Raw genomic sequence first — 17,951 nt, 5'->3', positions numbered from 1 at the left:
CACGGGGGTGTTTCCCACAGCCAGTCAGGGGACAGTACACCGTCTAGATGGAAGCACAGGCTGATGGTCACTGAGGGTCACTGTGGTCACTGTGGTCACTCGCGAGGCGTGTTCTCGTCGCGCCTCGTCATGTCGTGCGCTCGGGGGCGGGCGGCAGCTCGAGTCTGGCAAGATTGGCATGCCACAAGCGGATCTCCAGCCGTCAGCCCCGAGCCCCTTAGCGCTTCGCACGCTTCCGCGTCTGGCGTCCCGCCGTGCGAGGCCCATGGGTGGACATGGGTGGCAGGGTGGCGGTGGGCGGGCGACATGGGGGCATGGGTTCGTCGACGGCATCAGGTCCCCGCTGCATGCCATCTCAAGTGGGCCCCAGCGCGCTCTTTCACAGTGCAGCAGCAGCGCCCTCCCCCGCAGCGCGCGCAAACCAGTGACATGCCCTGTCCCCTCAACTAGGGCCGCCAGCCGCTTCTTCCAGTGCGGGCCCAGCACTGCACTCGAGCTGCTGCATCGCTAGACCCTTTCCACCCTACCCGTGAGACCCTACTCCTTGTGCGACCCTGCCCTTCTTCCTCACGCACAACTTCCTCACCGCGTCGCCAGACCGCCAGATTCAAATACAGCGCCCGAATGCCATGATGGGAAGCGACTGGCATCCACGCAGGCACCCGCAGCCCGACCCCAACCACTTTCCCCAGCGCACTCTCCCCAGCTTTGCTGAGCTGACCTCGTCGTCCGACTCAGTCCTGCACCGCCCGCGTGACAACGTGCCGCCGCCGCCGACGCCCCAAGATCGTCCTGTCTCGCAGCAGACGCCGCCGGCCACGCTCGCTGCCCTCGACTTTGCGCATCCAAACTCACATTCCAGCTCCTTCACCGCAGTCAATCACGCGAGCCCGCACGTCAGGTAAGTTCTAGCCGTGACAGAGCCTGCCGCAAGCGTGCTGACCTGCTGGCCAGCCCCACCAACACCAGAATTCCACCACTGGGCCCCGAACATCAACCATTTTCTCTCTCTCTGCCCCAGGGCCCAATTGCTGCCTACAGTCCGCCTGTCTCTTCCTCTGCATCTTCGCATCCACCACCACATCCGTCGGCCAGCGTCCGCCAAGACTCGGCCATCTCCCATCGCTTCGAAAACTCAAAGGAAACCGAACCTACCCTCCCCTCCTCTGTGCTGGCCTTTTCTTATTTCCACCCTGCTGCGGGTAATGGTCGTCAATCTAACACGTCCCGCCCCATCTCACATCCAGCTGCGCCTTCCTCGCCACGCTCTCCAGCGAGCGATAATCGCTCAAATCAGGTGCCCGTAGAGACAGGAGCCCGCCATCCAAACGGTGCACCCTCCCCATCATTATCCTCAGGCCCTCACGCTTTCACGGAATTGTCCAGGTCGCCAGAGCAGGCTCGAGACGTTAACCCAGAATCTGGATCCAGGAGACCACTCCCATCTCCCACATTAGACCAAACAAACGGTGGCGGGCGACATCAACGCTACAACGTAAGATTCAACACCGTCTACACCTCGGAAAACATGCCGCCAAATCAGAGACCCCGGCCAGACCCCCTTCCGGCAGTCCCTGTGCCAGTGGAGACTCCCGAAGAACAGCCATCGCCTGAGCACACCATCGCACCCTCTGTGGAACAGGCCATCTTGGCTATCAGCTCTGCGCCCCCTCCTCCTGAGGATCTAGCCCAGCTTCAGCAGCAAAATACGCCCCAAGTGGAGCGATGCAAGAACTGCGGTGTCCGCTGGAAGCGGCCCTTACCCGGAGAGAACCAGTTCCGTCTGAGTTCACCAGCACAGAATATACACGAACAGACAAGACTGACCCAGGACTACATCAAACGACTGGAGAACCACACCAAGTATGCTGATGAAGCCTACGCACATTGGGTACGCCAGCATCAAATGTGTCCAGCAGCCGTAACCAGCCCGCCTGACACGGAAGCCCTGCCCAAGTCACGAAGCAGAAGCATAGAAGACCCTTCGCCACCTAATGCTCCAGCCTATCCCGTTTCCGCCAAGCGAAAGTCCGAGATACCCCACGAGGCCTCCAAGTATCGGAAGGTGGTCACATTCGATCCTAATTCCAACTCGACGCCACCTGTCCGCCCGACCGCTCCAGCATAGGTCGTAATGTCTACGCCATCTCGTTCACGATTACGCTTCAGCACACGAAAGTTCTCATTCGATTCACGTTCGCATTTGCATTGGGGTTGGTGTTCCATGACAGCAAAAGAAGAGCCTCCGCTATACCCACATCCGGTCCTCTTCTCGCTTTTGACTTAGGTGCTATCCTTGGTATTTGTTACTGTAAGATTTCACCGCCTGAAAGAGGTGGAAAGGAAAAGAATTGGCGTTATTGTTTTCGAGAGAGCCACTCCCTCTGGCGTTACGGCTGCCATGCCACCACGGCGCTCCATGATGAGCGGGATTTGTCATGTTGCTGCTCATATCTTCTGCGCGTCATGAAGCCATGTATCACACCGTGCATGGGACGCCTTCGCATCTACGTTTCACACCTCCTCCGCCGGCGCCCAATATGCGGCGTCGGCAGCATGTACCTATCACACCAGCTATTACTCGATGATGTTGCTCCTATACCCAATCTGATCTCTTCACAACTGTTGGACTACTGCACGAGTCGGGTCTCCACTAACGACCCTGTTACCAAAGCGCGAAACTCACAAACCTTATTCTCTCATTAGGGGCCCAGCATTCCGTGCCTCGACATGGATGCACGAGCCCCGCCCAAGCGAAGAGCGTCAAAGCGGTTCGGTACGAAACCCAAAGTATCAACCAATATGGATCCGCTGAAACAGAGTTCCGGTACCACGATCGATCCCTTCAGCCTTGCACACGGATGCGGTTTTTGTTGACATGCTCCTGTACAACGGCTGGCACATTCACATCTGGCAAAGCTCTACCGTATCGACATCATTCAACGCCTCATACTTGGCGAATCAACGAATCATAGCTGAGGGACTTGTTACAAGTCACGCTATCCGAATTACCTGCATGACTAGCCACACCCTTACATTGCTGTCGGCAGAAACGGTATAGAGTGACACGGCTGACGGCTGCCGAGCGGGGCTTCCCGAATCACCAACGCTGTTGAACTCGCTATCGCGGCTAATCATAATTCGTCGCTCAACTTCCCCATTCCGGTACAGCGGAGTCTTTCGGCGCCGCTCGAGTTTGGCCGAGTCCGGTATGCGCTCGAATATCGATTTTTGAGCTGGATCATCGTGGATCTGAGATGTGGCTGGAACGCATCTATGTACATAGACTGTCGGAAACTGGAATACCTCATGGTCAATTATTGTGCACACCTTGAGGGTGAGCAGCTGGTGCGCCTTTCGTTGTGCCGTAAAGTAAGCATGGTGTTCCTGGTTGGGAGAAACAAATGAAAAGCCAGAGTTCGACACCCACAGATCTAGCAATAGACAATGACCTCATCAAGCAGCGTCATCAGCCTCGCCAATCATCACCGTTTCGATACCGTTCTGATGGGCTTCGCCACGCATCTCACGCGACTGCCTGCTGATCTTTTCTTGTTAGCCTCACGATTTGACCATGCAAACCCAATCGGTCGCTTAGAATTCACCAAACTGAACGAAATGCACCCGCAACACATCCGAATCACCGGGTTCAAAGGCCTCGCACTGCCCTTGCAACGTTCTTGTATAAATAGTCGGCGTCGATCGCTCGGAGCACACAGCGCCTTCGGGAAACGCTGGGTGTCGATTGCAGATCTGGGCTCTAGCGCAGGCAAAACTCTCTCGGTGGGTGCTAACGGTTTGCGTCGTTGGCTGGGGCCGTGAGGCCGCGGGCGCGCTCATCAAGTCACAACGCCTGGACGGTTGTTTGAGAATGTGGGTATACAATCGGCCCGCGACGTGAATGCAAACCTGCTGTACCCGGTCTTGCATCCTGGCTGCACTGCCGAAGGCAATGCTTAAGTGCCGTTGGGTATACTTCGGCACCACACGGCATCAAGACGGCTGCGCGGCTACGTCATAGCATGTGCAAGGGGCTCTTTGAACAGCAAAACTTTCCCATTTACGCCGCATGGAAACTGTCCGCCCGACGATGCAGAGTCGCAATTGAAGCCACGTAGCCATCGGAAACTGACCCAGAATTACGGCTCCAGTTCTTAGCAGGTTTTCTGCACAAGTCAATCTTCTATGCATGAACCTGGACGCTCTAGACGCTTTATTGTACCCACGCGATCCATTCCTTCCTGATACAGTAGCAGCATACAGATGCCATTCATGTCCATTTCCGCTTCCCCAGCTTGGCGATACCTCATCGACCGCGGGAATGCACAGACAGTAATCGTAACCGTCCTCCCAGTTCCGTCAGTCCCAGCGAAACGCTAGCCGCAAGAGCGTAGCCTTGGGTGGAGTAGCCCCGACTGGCGCTGCAGACCAACAGAGCACAAGCCCCCCTTGGAGTTGAGTCGCGGGCTCTCCCTGAAGCTCGACCCATCCCACTGTTTGATTGGCGCATCAGCCACCACGGGCCAGAACCAAACACTCCAGTTCTTTCGCTTCGCGCGCAAACTCACATTAAGTCTGACTCGCCATCCGTTGCGGGATCACTGGGATGTCTTGTGCGCACCTCACCTCACGTAAGAAACTGCCGTTCAGGCGTGCCGGCGAATTTCCCCCGTTGCCTCCTGCGCGCGTAGCCGCTGACTCGTGGCGCAGCGAAACCGCCCCCTCACAGTCAGTAGTGGAGCGAATTGAGGGACCTGGAATTGAACCCCCTGCCGTGATCACAGGATAAGCCGCGTCTGCAAGACTACGCTTCTCATCACAACCGTGGCAATGACAGCTGTCAAAAGACAGGGCCTACTATGCAGCCAGGTCGGAACAGGCAAGAGACGGGTCGCGGTTGCATTGGGCCGAACGGCGGTCATTCTCGTAAAGTGGATCAAGCGCGGAAGGATCCTTCTTCGTTGTCATCACGATATATTGTCTATATGTGACACTCGGTATAGCTCCCAAGATTGCATCGCAGTACGTCGTCTGCAAGCGCGGTGCCTCGCTTGCGGCTGATAAAGGCAATATGCGCCGCCAACAAACCAAGTAGGGTCGAGAAATACTTGTCATTAACGGGGATACGAAGCCAATCGGAACTGGCGGCAGCGAAGCATTTCTTCGCAAGTCTGCAGATACTCCACACTCGAGCATGTGGGCAATTGAACTTGAAAGCACGTGCACCTGATATCGTGAGCTTGTGAGACAGCATACCAACAGCGACAATGCTGCAATTATCTCATTTTGATGTGCAGGACGTAATTGGTCGGGTCGTACCTTCCAGCCATCCAATGCTCCACATCAACGGCCAGCCAGACGGCTGCGGAGATAAAGAAAGCTTAGGCCCGACGACAGTACCCACTCTCCAAACACACTCATCCATCCCGTGCACACATCCACATCGGCTGTGAAACCCATCATCTTCAGCCGCCATCATCCGCCATGCCATGCCATTCCAGCGACTGTGCCACAAAGGAGATGCGCTCACAGGACCCTCGTCAGACGGATGACCGCGCATACCACACAAGACGTAGGTTCGATCAAAATGCGGTAGTAGGACCCGAATCCAAGAGAAGATCCCATCATGATATAGGAACCTCGCAGACGATTATACACCCTAGATGCTCCCGCGCGTCCATTATGCAAGGGTCCTTCTCCAAACAGCACATTCTGCGACGGACGGCAAAGATTTGATTTACCGACACCGATATAGCACTTGTAGGATGGGCGACTACAGTATAGGGTACCATCGGTACCACCCACCCACGATATACCGGTGTAGGAATAGGTAGCGCGCGCCGAACCAGCGGATCCCAACGCTCCCTCGCCCCCGATGGTTCGGAGAGAGCAGCATAAACTAGGCAAAGTGCGAGGTTTGCTTCTTCGCTGTGAATGGCTGGACTACGAGGCCGAAAGATGACATTTGTATCACATTGCGCAACCACGCGGCGCCAGCTGCCAGGGCAAGGTAGCAGCAGAGGCAGATTCGAAGATCGATCCAGCCCCTGCGTTTCTCTTGTCTCGGTGTTGGTGTTGGCTCGAGACACCCTGCATGTTTACCCATACACATATCACACAGATCGTTGCACGATGCTCATCTTGGTCTTGCACCTTGCGGCGGACCCAAGCTGCAGGTTTGCTTTTTTCCTCGCTCTGACAATTATGCAGGTGCATGTCCGTTACCCGCTTTTGTGGTCCTTGCTTCTCATCCTTTTCTACTCACCTCCGACTGAAGTTACAGCTCGTACTTTCGCTCTCGACGGGAGAGGCGCGGTACTGGATTCCGTGGTGTCACACACACACATATACGCACACACGTATCAGGGAGAGGAGTATCGTACACAGACCAAGGGGAAGTCAAGTTGTAATAATGCATGGAAGTATAGATCCATGTATGCAACATACGCCGCACGCCGCGTTGTATGTATATCCAGTATCTTGTATCCGGCTCGGGCGGGAAAATCCCACAGCAGACAGATCGATCAGATGATCGGGAGGGTAACGAGATTGAGATCTCGTCTTTTTTTCCCTATCCTCGCAAATCACCTGGGATATCGTACCATAGGAGTACTCCGGAGTAAACACACCACCACCACCCACCAACACTAAAATCCTGACCCCCCTCTTTCCTTCGTTTTCGCCATCCACTACCACCGACTATCACCATCCACACACCCCCGCTTTCAGACCCCTCACGCTAGCCCTTCAGCCTCCAGCTCCTCCTCCTCCTTACCCCGGCCTTCACATGGCATAGAACAACGATGATGAGCATTAGCCTAAGAAAAGCTCAAAGTTAAAATTGCCATGTCATATCACTAGAATCCCTAGGCAAACAAACGCCACCTTACCTGGGTACATACGCCACGCAAAAACCCCCAGCCCGTCGCCTCGCGCCCTTTTACCGTGCATCACCAAACCCCAATCTCGACTAAATAATCCTGCATGCAGCCAGCCAGCTGGGGCGTTCCCAAATCCTGCATCTGCATCCATCCCCCAAATCCCTTGTTCTTTAGCTCCTAACGCCGAAACTCTAAATACGCGTCTTTTGATTACTGTCGGGAAAGTGCAGGAATGCCATGTTTTTGTTTGCTCTTTTGCGCAGCAGCCTTCGCTATACCTCCCTCCCTTGCTTACTTTTGCTTCTTTTCATCCCCTTTTTTTCCAACTTTAACCTTTTTACTTGTCCCGTCCCGTTGGTGGTGGGCCACACGTATGGACTATGGAGGCTGCTCTCTTCGCTTAGCTGGGATGGTGAGCGTTGAGAAACCTGGCTTGTGTGTAGTGTGTAGTGTGTAGTGTGTAGTGTGTAGTGTGTAGGGTGTGTTTGTTGTACAAATGACGTTGAATCAATAAACCATATCACCACCACCTTTCTCACTCACCTTACCACCATCATCATTGCTGTTATTTTTGATGCTTGACGAAGCACGCGTAGCAAGGGATGAACAGCCAGCGCTGATACCACATCGCGGTACCGTGGACCAAGGACGTTGGTCCTCGTGCTTTCGGCACTTTTTGCCGCTGCCCGGATTGGCGGAATGACGTTCTTGGGGGGTGCAGGTGGCGATTCAGTGTCCTTCGCGGGTTTTCGTGGATCACTATGTTGTGTAAGGGTGTGCAATTTGAATTGCCCATCTCGCCTCGCCTCTCTGTCTCTCTCGCTTCTCGCTTATCTTAAGGTTTGACGTTGCTAACCTCCCTCCCTTCGTGGCTTGCACATGGCGGTTACGAGGAGGCGTTGATGGACGTTTTGTGCGCTCTGCGGCTCGCGCGCATGCATACCGTACGTACGCGCGTGTGGGCGTGTGGGCGTGTTGTATGTGCGCACGCAACGTTAAAGCCACAACATAGCCTCCCTCTCCCCCGTTTTTATGTCTGGGACAAGTTGGCATAAAGTATCCATGCTGAAAGGTCATTATCATATCGCGTTGTCTCCTCCACATTCCGATGATGATGATGATCACCCACCTCCTGCCGAGGAGACTTGCGCTTGATTCATTGTTTCATACACCGCAAACTGCGACGACGATTAATGGCATATGTATGCGAGACCGAGGTATGACGGAGGTACAGTAGTAGGTCCGATTAGGGAAGTCGTTGCGAAACCAAGGAGGTGGTTCGTTGCCTTTCTTCGTGGTGTGCCATTGTGTGTAGGTTCGCTTTCGTTGTGAATCACGTGGAAATCCTGTTCGGAGAGGAACCCGTCCACGAGGTACCTAGGTAGGCGGGTCAGATACCTCTACTCACTTTCCAACTCCATCATTTGTGCGTACCCGTGCCCTCATCCCGCCATGCAGAGCGCTCCACATCACCCCCAATCCAAGAAGAGCACAAACACCGATGCGAAGACATGGACAGCAGTCGTCATGAAAAGCTCCGTCCGACGTGGTGTGATTAAAGGTACTTCCGTGCGACACGAACCGAGAAGGGACGAGGCGAAGAGAAATAGTGGCGGCTCGCGTACGGGAAATGGGATGAATGGGTGAAGGGGGTTAAGCGGGTAAAAGAAAAGGATGAGCCGCTTTTACCGCGGAGGAGGTGCATTAGTATCATGGCGGTGAAAAGAACAAAGTGTTATGTTCAGCTGCTGGCGTATGAATGTGGTTTTCTTCTTTTGTGCATGGATTTGGTGGTGAGTGGTACGAGACACCACTTTACTGGGTCATCCAAGACTTTGTGGAATGTGACCAAGGCGCCGGTTATTCGTTATTGATCATGAATAGTATGGGCTGGTGCTATAAGTCTTGATGTACTGCTTTGGGGTCTATTGGGTGTGATGTAGGTTACTGATCTTTGGTATTGCTGTTTAATGACTTGTGGACGTTGGTTGGTATTCTTGGATCATGGATAAGAGACGGCGGTAAAAAATGATCGTAGTGACAATTTCGATACACGGCGGAGTAGTGGCGATATCTCGTGTAAAGATCATGTCTGCACACTTAGCGGAGCAGCGAGCGGTAGGCATGAAGGTAAGTATTGGGAGCCACTTCTCAGGCTCCAAGTTAGTCGTCGTACTGGTCGCGAACATCACATCACATCCAAACACGCCATACTTCAACCTCAAATGCTTTGACTCAACACAACTCGCAGTCTCTTCCGCTATACTCTATTCCTAACAATATTACAATCTACTCATTCCCTTCCTGTCACATCATTTCTTCCCCCTAAAATCCGCACCCATCTTCCTAAACAACGTCCCAAAACTGCCCCTCGTCTCCCAAATCGGCAACAAACAACTAATCGCGCTACTAGCAAACACCCAAATGAAGCTTACAACCACCCATGCCGTAAAGAAGCCTTTGGAAAAGATGTAGTGTGAGAAGAACATGGGCATCGGAAGAAGGAAGTCGAGGATGAAGGTTAGGAGGAAGGCGGAGATGCAGGCTAGTTTGAAAGCGCGGCGGAGCGTAGATGGGTCGTCAGGCTCTTCTTGTGTCGGGGCGAGATGGGGTGGGAGTTCTGCTGCCGTTGCGATTGCTTCGGGTTGCGTTGGAGTGTCCGTCGCAATTTTCTTCTCGCCAGAATCGGAGAGTTCGGGGGTCGAACTTTCTCTGGGAGTGTTGTCGTCGTTTACACCATCCAGCTCGACGGCGTTGATGGCGCGGGTGATTTCCCAGTCGAAGTTGTCGGGTTTGATCAGGGTGATTGTTGTTGTTACGATCAGGCCGGTCATAATCGCTGCTAGGTTACCGGCGAGTGTGGGATACGACATGCCGGTCGTTTCTACCGTGATCTCGCCATAGTAACTCTTCGCCGTACTGAGCCACGCCGTGAGGCCTGCGGCAAGGCCAGACAGACAGCCTGATATAGCGGCGACTTTAGTTTGCTTTCGCCATAATATGGAAAACGCCGTGGGGAAGACAGCACCGCCAATTAGCAGACCCATGACACTTTGAATGATTAGTAAGTAGCAATGCAATGATGTGAAGTAGGACTCACAGGAACAACCATCCCAGGTCGATCGAAGCCGCGTTCCAAATACACGCGAACACAGACATGGTCAATCCGAAGACGCAGATCATGATGTGAGAAACAAACACCAGCTGCTTTGGTGTTGCCTTAGGCGATATGTAGGCCTTGTAAACGTCGAAGGTCAGTAGCGAGGAGACAGCGATCAGCTCTGCAGATGCGCAGGACGTAACTGCCATAAAGAGAACCACCAGTAGAGCGACGGCACCTCCTTGGCCCATCAATGTCTCCGCAGCAAAGGCAGCTGCCAGACCAGACGATATCTGTCCAGAAGTAGGCACCTCAGGATACGTCGGGAATCGAGGGTTATCGGTGAGTGCCACAGCCGCCAGACCAAGCGTCGTCGAGAATCCGAAAGGAATAGCGAACCAAGCGATCCCTCCAAGTAGATACGCGCGTACGGCAGTCGAAGGCTTCGAAGCGATTGCGCGCTGCCAGTAGGCCTGGTCGAGGAAGACAGTTCCAGATCCAGAGCACAACTGGATAACACCGAAGATCAGCCCAAAGTTTGACTTCAGCGTCACATATGAACCGTCCTCGTTTCCTGCAACTGGGCGTTGAGCCCCAGCTTTCTTGAGCAACTCGTACATCTCACCGGGCGAACCGATCAGAGGACTGACAGCATACGCGTTGAACATGAAGTAAAGGATAATGATCATCAGGATCAAAGTGTGGCTGTAATCGCAGATGAAAGTCGCTCGCAGACCACCGAGGATAACGTAGGCACACACACCTGTTATTGTCAGTATCCCGCGACTCATCTCTCGCATCATACCCACCAACTGGAATCAAGAAGACAGCAGCATACACCGGCATACCCGTCAAGCTCGTGACAACCGCACTCCCACCCAGCAAAAGCTGACTGCCAACCAGAATATTCGTCACCATCGCAAACACCATGAACACCAAATGCGCAAATGTGCCATATCGGGCTTTGATAATCTCAAGGTACGTGTGACACCTCGGTGCGTTCTGCTTGACTTTGCATGCCAGGATCGAGAACATGAGGATTTGCACCGTAGCACCGGCGGCATACCAGAACGGCCCTGCGACGCCATATTGATAGGCGACTGTGGAGGATTGAAGGAGCGTGGCTGCCCACGTCCAAGCTGAGACGATGCCGGAGGCGATCAGACCGGGTTTGACGGAGCGGGAAGCTGTGTTGAACTCCTCGGATGATTGTGTCGAGTAGCGTGTGTATCGGTTTTGGAGGTATGAGATTCCCATCATAAGGAAGGCGAAGAAGAAACCGATGCCGACGACGACGCCTAGATGAGTTAGCTACGAGGATTGATTAAGAGTGGAGGATAAACATACCATAACCGGCTCCCACTGGGAGAGGTACCTTCGCTGTCTCTGACATGGTGAGATCTAACAGACTCGTCAAAAGTTGAGAGTTCTCAGACCCATTCTTTGCGAGAAGGTCAGTCGGTTATATTAACATATGTTGTGAAGACTCCGACCACGGCTCCTACTCCAATTACCGAGCAGGGTAAGTCGAGATACCACTGTGATCCTCAAGGAGTAGTTCGCCGTCGCGGGCCCACGGCGTTTCCGCGGCGATTGCACGACGTGATACGGAGAGTCCATTGGTGTGATAGGCAAAAGTCGTTACACGGGATGGTAAGTGCAGCGACGATCTGACGGTATGACATGGGCGCCTCGTGCGATAAGCTAGGGTTGATGAATCTCCACATGTACTGATGCATGATCGAAGGGTTGCGCCTACGTTGATAGCGTAGTTGCGCCTATTCGAAGAGTTCATTTGGTACTGTAGCTCTACCTCACCACTAGTATTCCTCGAGTTCAGATAAGAGATATACTAGTAGTAGGTCAGCCGCTGACAGAGGCTTGTTGCTAAGGCCGTGATGTCATGTTCAAGGTAAGGACGCAGCTGCCGAAAACGGCTCGTTGAACGGTTGATAAACCCCCTGCTCGGTTAGCAATCTACCCCGCGAACGACAATCAACCGGGGTGAAGAGTTGGAGATAATCGACGGCTCCAATTGGAGTTGCGATAAGTGAAATTGGAGATCGCAGGGTGTCATGGTTGGTAAAGTTAAATGGGCTCGTTGATACAGAGAAGTAATCGTGTCTGAGAACAAATCTGGGGAGCTTTGACGAACCCAGTGGGAGCTTACTATCTTACTATCGAGCCGTCTTATTAAACCTTCAGACCCCAGGTTGTTGGGAAGAGGCAGCCGGTGATATAGTGAACCAGTTGTCTGGGTACTGTAAGGAACGACGCGACCTAGTTCCGTTGTCCGTACTACTACGATCAGTAGACCGGTGTCCTTCGCGCACAGTGGGTAAAGATTTGCTGACGCAATATGCGCCTTTGCTCTCCGAATGAAGATATGCCAATCCTTTGTGTATATGCGACGACCGCCGTCTTTTCATTCCAGAAACGCCGCACAATGCCGCTAACATTCGAGTTATGTACCATCTTCTTCCCTTCACGTCTTCGCCCCAGCAGTCCGGATCTGGAACGTAGCTCCAGGCAGTGCAGCACTTTCCGCTGTGACGGTCGCTTGTATGCCCAAACTTGCAAGACATCCTCTTATCAGACCGGCTGGGAAGTATAGAAACGGCTGAACCCTGGCCTGGCTATTTGCGTCCCGACCGAGCGCTACATCGCCTGTTTGTGCTACCAGCGCGGCTTGCATAGCGGCGTCGTATTTCTTTGTATCGAATGACATGCGGCCGAGAGGTTTGAATGTGTTGTCTGTAAGGACGTAGATGCCGCGGTGGTTAGTTTTGAGGTTGTCGATCTGCTTTCTGAAGAGGAGTGTCCATAGGTCTTTGCATAGGAACTTTATGCAATCCAGAGGTGTGGTGGGTCGGGGCGCGTCTCGGGAGAATCTGTGTCAAATGTTAGCCATGGTCTTTGGGGTTCTACCATGCGTCGAGAGTAGACGTACCGTTCGACAACGCCCAGTCCAACTCTATACCCGAGATTCTCTAATCGATGGAATACGGCCTCTCGCGCTTCTTCCTCGTCGACCGTCGCAGTGCCTCCTCCGCCTACTGGCCCGCCTTCTGTCCCTCTTGCTGTGCCCGCCGCTGTACTTGACGCGTCATTGCTTGCGCCCGACAGTCGCTTTGGCTTTGTGGCTGATGATCCGTGTATCCACTCCTCTTCCCGGGCGGCAAGATCGGCTGTGATGCGATATGCCATGGGTACGAGCTCTATGAGCAGGAGATCAAGACATGATGTGTTCACTAACGAGAATGTGGGGTCGACGTAGGATGTGGTGGGTTCGTTCGGTGCGGAGGGGTTGGCTTGCGCCATATTGGGCAAATGTTTAGGGTATCTGCGTCCTCAGCCGTGCTACAGGCGATGGTAGTGGTTGTGAGGTTGTGCGCGACAAAGATGCGCGCTCCGATGTGGTGTGAGGGTGTGCCGGCGGGTGTTTGCGTCTATGGTAGCTTGAATCTTGTCGTCGTCTGCTGCTCAGTACAGGGTCGGGTATTTACAGTGGTAGGTGTCGGTGTAGTGTGGTGTTCATTGCGGCGTGTTGGTGGTGGTGTTGATGTTCGAGTCCAGATGTGGGCTGCTGGAGCCGCGGCCGATCATTCTTCTGCAAGGGTCCACGATGTTTTAGCTCAGCATGCGCTGTGACTTCTGAACAACACTACAGCTGGTCCCGGGCCAGATCTATATCAATTCGGCAGCTGAAATACTGTTATGTCGGGGATATATAGACACGACACATATTCCGATGCAACTTAATGCATACGAAAGTAATGATGGCAACAACGCAGGTCACTTGGAATGGGTCATGGTATTGTGTCGTGCGAACATTGATATTTCAGCTCAGATCAGCATAGATTCATGCATATCCCAAGGCACGTCCTCGTAGTATCATCTCTCATACTCATCATGGCGGCTCATAGTCTATCTACAGACAGGCGCATGTGAGTTTGTGTAGGAGCTGTACCGACATCCGGGTACGCTCACTTAGCGGGAGGGTTCGCGACGAATTCGACACCCTTGCTGATGTTGCCCTTCAGGCCATCGTAGCAGGCCTGGAGAAGCTTCTTCTCTTGGTCATTGGCGCTGCTGACAACGTCGATGGCCTTCTCGGCACCGTTGACACCAAGCTCGATAGGCACGGAGAAGAACTCAAGACCAGTGGCCTTGGAGATGGCATCTCCGCCCTCAACACCAGGGAGGTAGACGTAGCTGGGCTCTACGATGCCCTTCTCGCCCTTGGAGGCCTTGATGACCTTCTCGGCGAAGCTATTCACAGTTAGCTAGTGCACTTTGGTAGAGAGTATGCAACATACCGGTATCCGGCGTAGGCCATGGAAAGAGTAGCGGATCCCGCGCCCTCCTTTGCCTGAACAACCTCGTCGCCACCGAATTGGACGCGCTTGACAAGAGCCTCCATCTTGTCAGCCGGGATGTTTACGCTCGGCTTTGACTGGCTGAATAGAGGTACGATGGTCTCGCCGGAGTGACCGCCAATGACGGGGATGTTCAGGTTGCCGGGGTTCTTCTCGCCGGTGATCTCAGCGACAAAGGTCTCAGCGCGGACGACATCAAGGGTGGTGACACCGAAGAGCCTCTTGGGGTCGAAGACGCCTGCCTTCTTGAGGACCTCGGCGGCGATGGGAACGGTCGAGTTGACGGGGTTGGAGATGACAAGTACGAACGCCTTGGGGCAGTACTTGGCAACACCCTCGATGAGGCCCTGAACGATACCGGCGTTGATCTTGAAGAGATCATCACGGGTCATACCCGGCTTGCCTGAGCATTTGTTAGGTTGTGGTAGCACAACAACAGTATGAGTTCAACTTACGGGGAATTCCAGCAGGGATGACAACGACATCAGCGCCGGTGAGGGCCTTTTGCATACCGTCCTCCTTTGGCAGGAAACCTGTGACAGCCTGTCCACCTTCAGTATCTCCATGCATATGCGGGGCTAGGGTTAGCTCATACTGCTGGGGTCGAGATGTGCGACAGATCGGCAGCGACACCTGGTGTGTTGACGACATCGTAGAGGGCGAGCTCAGTGACGTGTTGGCAGGACTTGAGGAGCAGAGAGAGGGGCTGTCGAGGTCATGTCAGTCAGTTCCGGATGCAACGTAGAGGGAAAGTCCCTGGGGTACTCTCGAGCTCGTACCTGTCCAATGCCTCCTGCGGCTCCGGCTACTACGGCTTTGACCATTGTGATGTGAGTTTGTAAAAGGGAGACGCGTTGAAAAGTGGTAGCTGAGAACAGAGATTGAGAGAGGAGTTGAAGAGTCGGTGAGAGAAAAGAAGGCAGGAGGAGGTGGCTTGAAGTAAAGTAGGGTAGGAGCTGCCCACGCGCCCGTTCTGTTGGATCCAGGAAGGTGGGGTGGAGCACGGACCTGGCGGGGTACCGGCGGGAGTATGTCTGGGAAACGCTTCAAGCTAATGGCCGTCTAATGCCCCCAGCACAGTCTGGCTAGCTTTGTAACAATGTTAGTTTCGTGAGTGCTTGTTGAGAGTCTTGGTAGTGGACTCCACGCTGTTCCATATACCAAGTGGATGGCTTGTATATTGGGCTTTAGAGAAAAGATGCATTCTCATGCTCTCGCTGTGTTAGCCAAGCATGTACAGCGAGCCTCGGTGCCATGAGCAGTCGGAGCAGGTCGGATGCCCACTAGTTGTGACGCAGGTACGGATCCATAGACTGGAGAAGATGTTTCTTAGCCCGCGTACGGTAACTAGTACTTCGGCCGCTGACGAAGTGTCTAAGGCACTCTTGTCAGTGATGAGGGATAATTGGCAAGGCTGTCTGATCGTCGACAGAAGTCCACCCAATAGGCTTCCTAGACCCCTGGATTGTCTCGGTACCACCTCTTTCTGTGAAGATCTCCAGGAATTGATGCGATGTGGACCTTGGACCCTGACTGATCTTCGTCATGTTCAGCCAGTTTAGTTGCCGGAGCGGATCGGGATGCTGCCAACGTCGTTTCCATCTCCGCGCTCAAGCGGCCCAAGCACAACTCACTGCACTGTTGATGGGCAAACATTGTGGTGGTGCAAGCTGTTACTCTATCAATGGATATCTGCTCATAAGGCTGCCACAAGCTAACCGATCCGCATCCGCGGCCGTACCTAAGAAAGCCACAAACTCCCTCAACGCCTCGTAAATTCTGGGATCATACTCATTGCCTGCCTCCATCACCTCCCCTGTGCCTTGATAGAGCCATCCTATACAAGAAAAAACCCCGACAGGTCTGGAGACTACATCAACATGATAACATGCAGAGTGGGTGAGCTAACGTCGACGTAGGCTCCAGGACATAGGACGACGTGGGGTCAACAATCGCTAAAGCTCGAGCATCTGGCCGGTATATGATCGTTTCTAACTCTCAGCGTCGACCCTCTCGCCTTCGGCATCGTCGGGATCAGCCTCATAGCGACCGTAACCCTGAGGATCGGCGGAATTCGGGTCAGGCCCACGCTGACCAACTGCGTACATTTGCGGCTGCTGACCGCCCACCTGGTATTGGGTGTAGACGCTAGGGTCGAACATCGGCTGCTGTGCATAGGCGCGGGGGTCGCCTTGCATCGGACCCGGGTACATGGGCGGTTGCTGGTACTCCTGCTGCTGTCCCAGATGCTCCTGCAGGCCATAGTCGGGAGGTGGCATGGAATGTTGAGCATGTACTGGCTGAGGCATAGCCCCGGGAGGGACCACAGCTGCTGATGACTGTACAGCTGCGTTCTGGCCGGCACTTCTCTTGTGGGGATGAGCCTCCTCGCGGGGCACGATGTCGATGAGGAAGTCGAACATGTCTGACTTTGACAAAGCCGAGGCGATGTCGGAGCGCTGCAGAGTGCGACGCTTGTTCTCCTCGGCGTGGATCCAGGCGCGCATTGTAAGCTCGGTGATGAAGATGTCGCAACCCTTGGCGAAAAGGATGGGAGCTTCGGCTGAGATCATCTTGACCTCTGGGTCGGCCTTCATGACCTTCTTGATGCGGGCGAGCGGGAGCTGGTGCAGCTTGTAGTCATGTTCGTCGGTCTCGAGCTTCGTGACCTGCTGCTGCCAGTATGTGTTGAGGATGTCGCGGTAGTTGCCGGTGAGTCCTTGGTTGACCTGTAGGCGTTAGTTTGTGCGATCGTGGCTATGACAGATGCGAGCGCGTACGTTCTGCCACGAACCGGTGAACAGCTGTGGATCGGGCGCGTGGTTCTGTGCGGCAATCTGGACCAAATATCAGCGGCTGGAAGTTGGCATAGGCGCGGATGCGCCGATATAACGTACTGCTGCGGATGCGCCTGCGATATGGTGTTAGCACAGGATGTCATGGTGAATGCGACAGCCAGCGCCGCGTCGCGTGGCATGCAGCTGGGGCGGGAAGACGTACCATAGTGGCCACCGTTGGTGGGATCATAGAGGGGGTTGCCCTGCTGGCCATCGTACTTGCGCGGCGCAGCCTGCTGGGGCTGCTGGCGCATCTTCTGCTGGCCGTGGCCCTGGAGGTTGACTTGGTCCATGGCTTGGGCGTGGTTGCGCAAGTGTTACGCGGTGGACAGGGTCTGCGTCAGTCCGCGGCGTGTCTGGATGGCAATACTTGTTCCTCGGTCGCGGGACGGTGCAGAAAGGGACGCGCAACGTCCAATGGCTGCTCGGGGTCTCGCGGTGGGCGTGTTGTGAGAGGAGGGCGAGGTCGTGATTCCGTCGAAGATGCGGTCTGAGTGGTCGGGAGAGGTGGGCGGGGAAGGCGCAGGTACCTGTCTTTAGGCTCCCGCGGCGTTGCTGTGTGCGGCCTGCCATGGTAGATGAGCATTACTCTATTTCTCAATCGCACCAACGCTCGTGAGGTTGTATCAAATGCGCAACTGACCTATGCTCTGGTTCGACGAATCAAATGCCAGTACGAGAATATATTCGCGGAGTTTGATGCTTGGTTGGTGGGTTTCTAACGAGTCAACGAACCACAGCTAAGCAAGGGCCC

The 17,951-nt window shown here is 54.2% G+C and overlaps 5 protein-coding genes across 5 annotated transcripts; 1 reads left to right on the top strand and 4 right to left on the bottom strand.

Moving 5' to 3' along the window:
• Positions 1-1,528: 1,528 nt before the first annotated feature.
• On the top strand, positions 1,529-2,128 carry J4E90_002940 (uncharacterized protein; the record flags this gene model as incomplete). Its single annotated transcript, XM_051432514.1, has 1 exon — positions 1,529-2,128. One exon carries the CDS (start codon positions 1,529-1,531, stop codon positions 2,126-2,128), a length of 600 nt encoding a protein of 199 aa, XP_051293936.1.
• Positions 2,129-9,193: 7,065 nt separating this feature from the next.
• J4E90_002939 (uncharacterized protein) lies at positions 9,194-11,374 on the bottom strand (the record flags this gene model as incomplete). Its single annotated transcript, XM_051432513.1, has 4 exons — positions 9,194-9,932; positions 9,982-10,744; positions 10,791-11,279; positions 11,329-11,374. 4 exons carry the CDS (start codon positions 11,372-11,374, stop codon positions 9,194-9,196), a joined length of 2,037 nt encoding a protein of 678 aa, XP_051293935.1.
• Positions 11,375-12,466: 1,092 nt separating this feature from the next.
• On the bottom strand, positions 12,467-13,302 carry J4E90_002938 (uncharacterized protein; the record flags this gene model as incomplete). The annotated part of the gene is made up of 2 exons (XM_051432512.1): positions 12,467-12,872; positions 12,932-13,302. The coding sequence occupies 2 exons, from the start codon at positions 13,300-13,302 to the stop codon at positions 12,467-12,469; spliced, it is 777 nt and encodes a 258-aa protein (XP_051293934.1).
• Positions 13,303-13,967: 665 nt separating this feature from the next.
• On the bottom strand, positions 13,968-15,184 carry J4E90_002937 (uncharacterized protein; the record flags this gene model as incomplete). Its single annotated transcript, XM_051432511.1, has 5 exons — positions 13,968-14,253; positions 14,301-14,763; positions 14,816-14,903; positions 14,956-15,066; positions 15,140-15,184. The coding sequence occupies 5 exons, from the start codon at positions 15,182-15,184 to the stop codon at positions 13,968-13,970; spliced, it is 993 nt and encodes a 330-aa protein (XP_051293933.1).
• Positions 15,185-16,351: 1,167 nt separating this feature from the next.
• J4E90_002936 (uncharacterized protein) lies at positions 16,352-17,490 on the bottom strand (the record flags this gene model as incomplete). The annotated part of the gene is made up of 4 exons (XM_051432510.1): positions 16,352-17,089; positions 17,141-17,197; positions 17,258-17,271; positions 17,361-17,490. 4 exons carry the CDS (start codon positions 17,488-17,490, stop codon positions 16,352-16,354), a joined length of 939 nt encoding a protein of 312 aa, XP_051293932.1.
• Positions 17,491-17,951: the final 461 nt, after the last annotated feature.

The sequence above is a fragment of the Alternaria incomplexa genome (genome assembly GCF_024043165.1).
Source record: "Alternaria incomplexa strain BMP 0042 chromosome Unknown scaffold_3, whole genome shotgun sequence".
Lineage (NCBI taxonomy): Eukaryota > Fungi > Ascomycota > Dothideomycetes > Pleosporales > Pleosporaceae > Alternaria > Alternaria incomplexa.
This window is presented reverse-complemented; position numbering and strand designations above follow the sequence as displayed.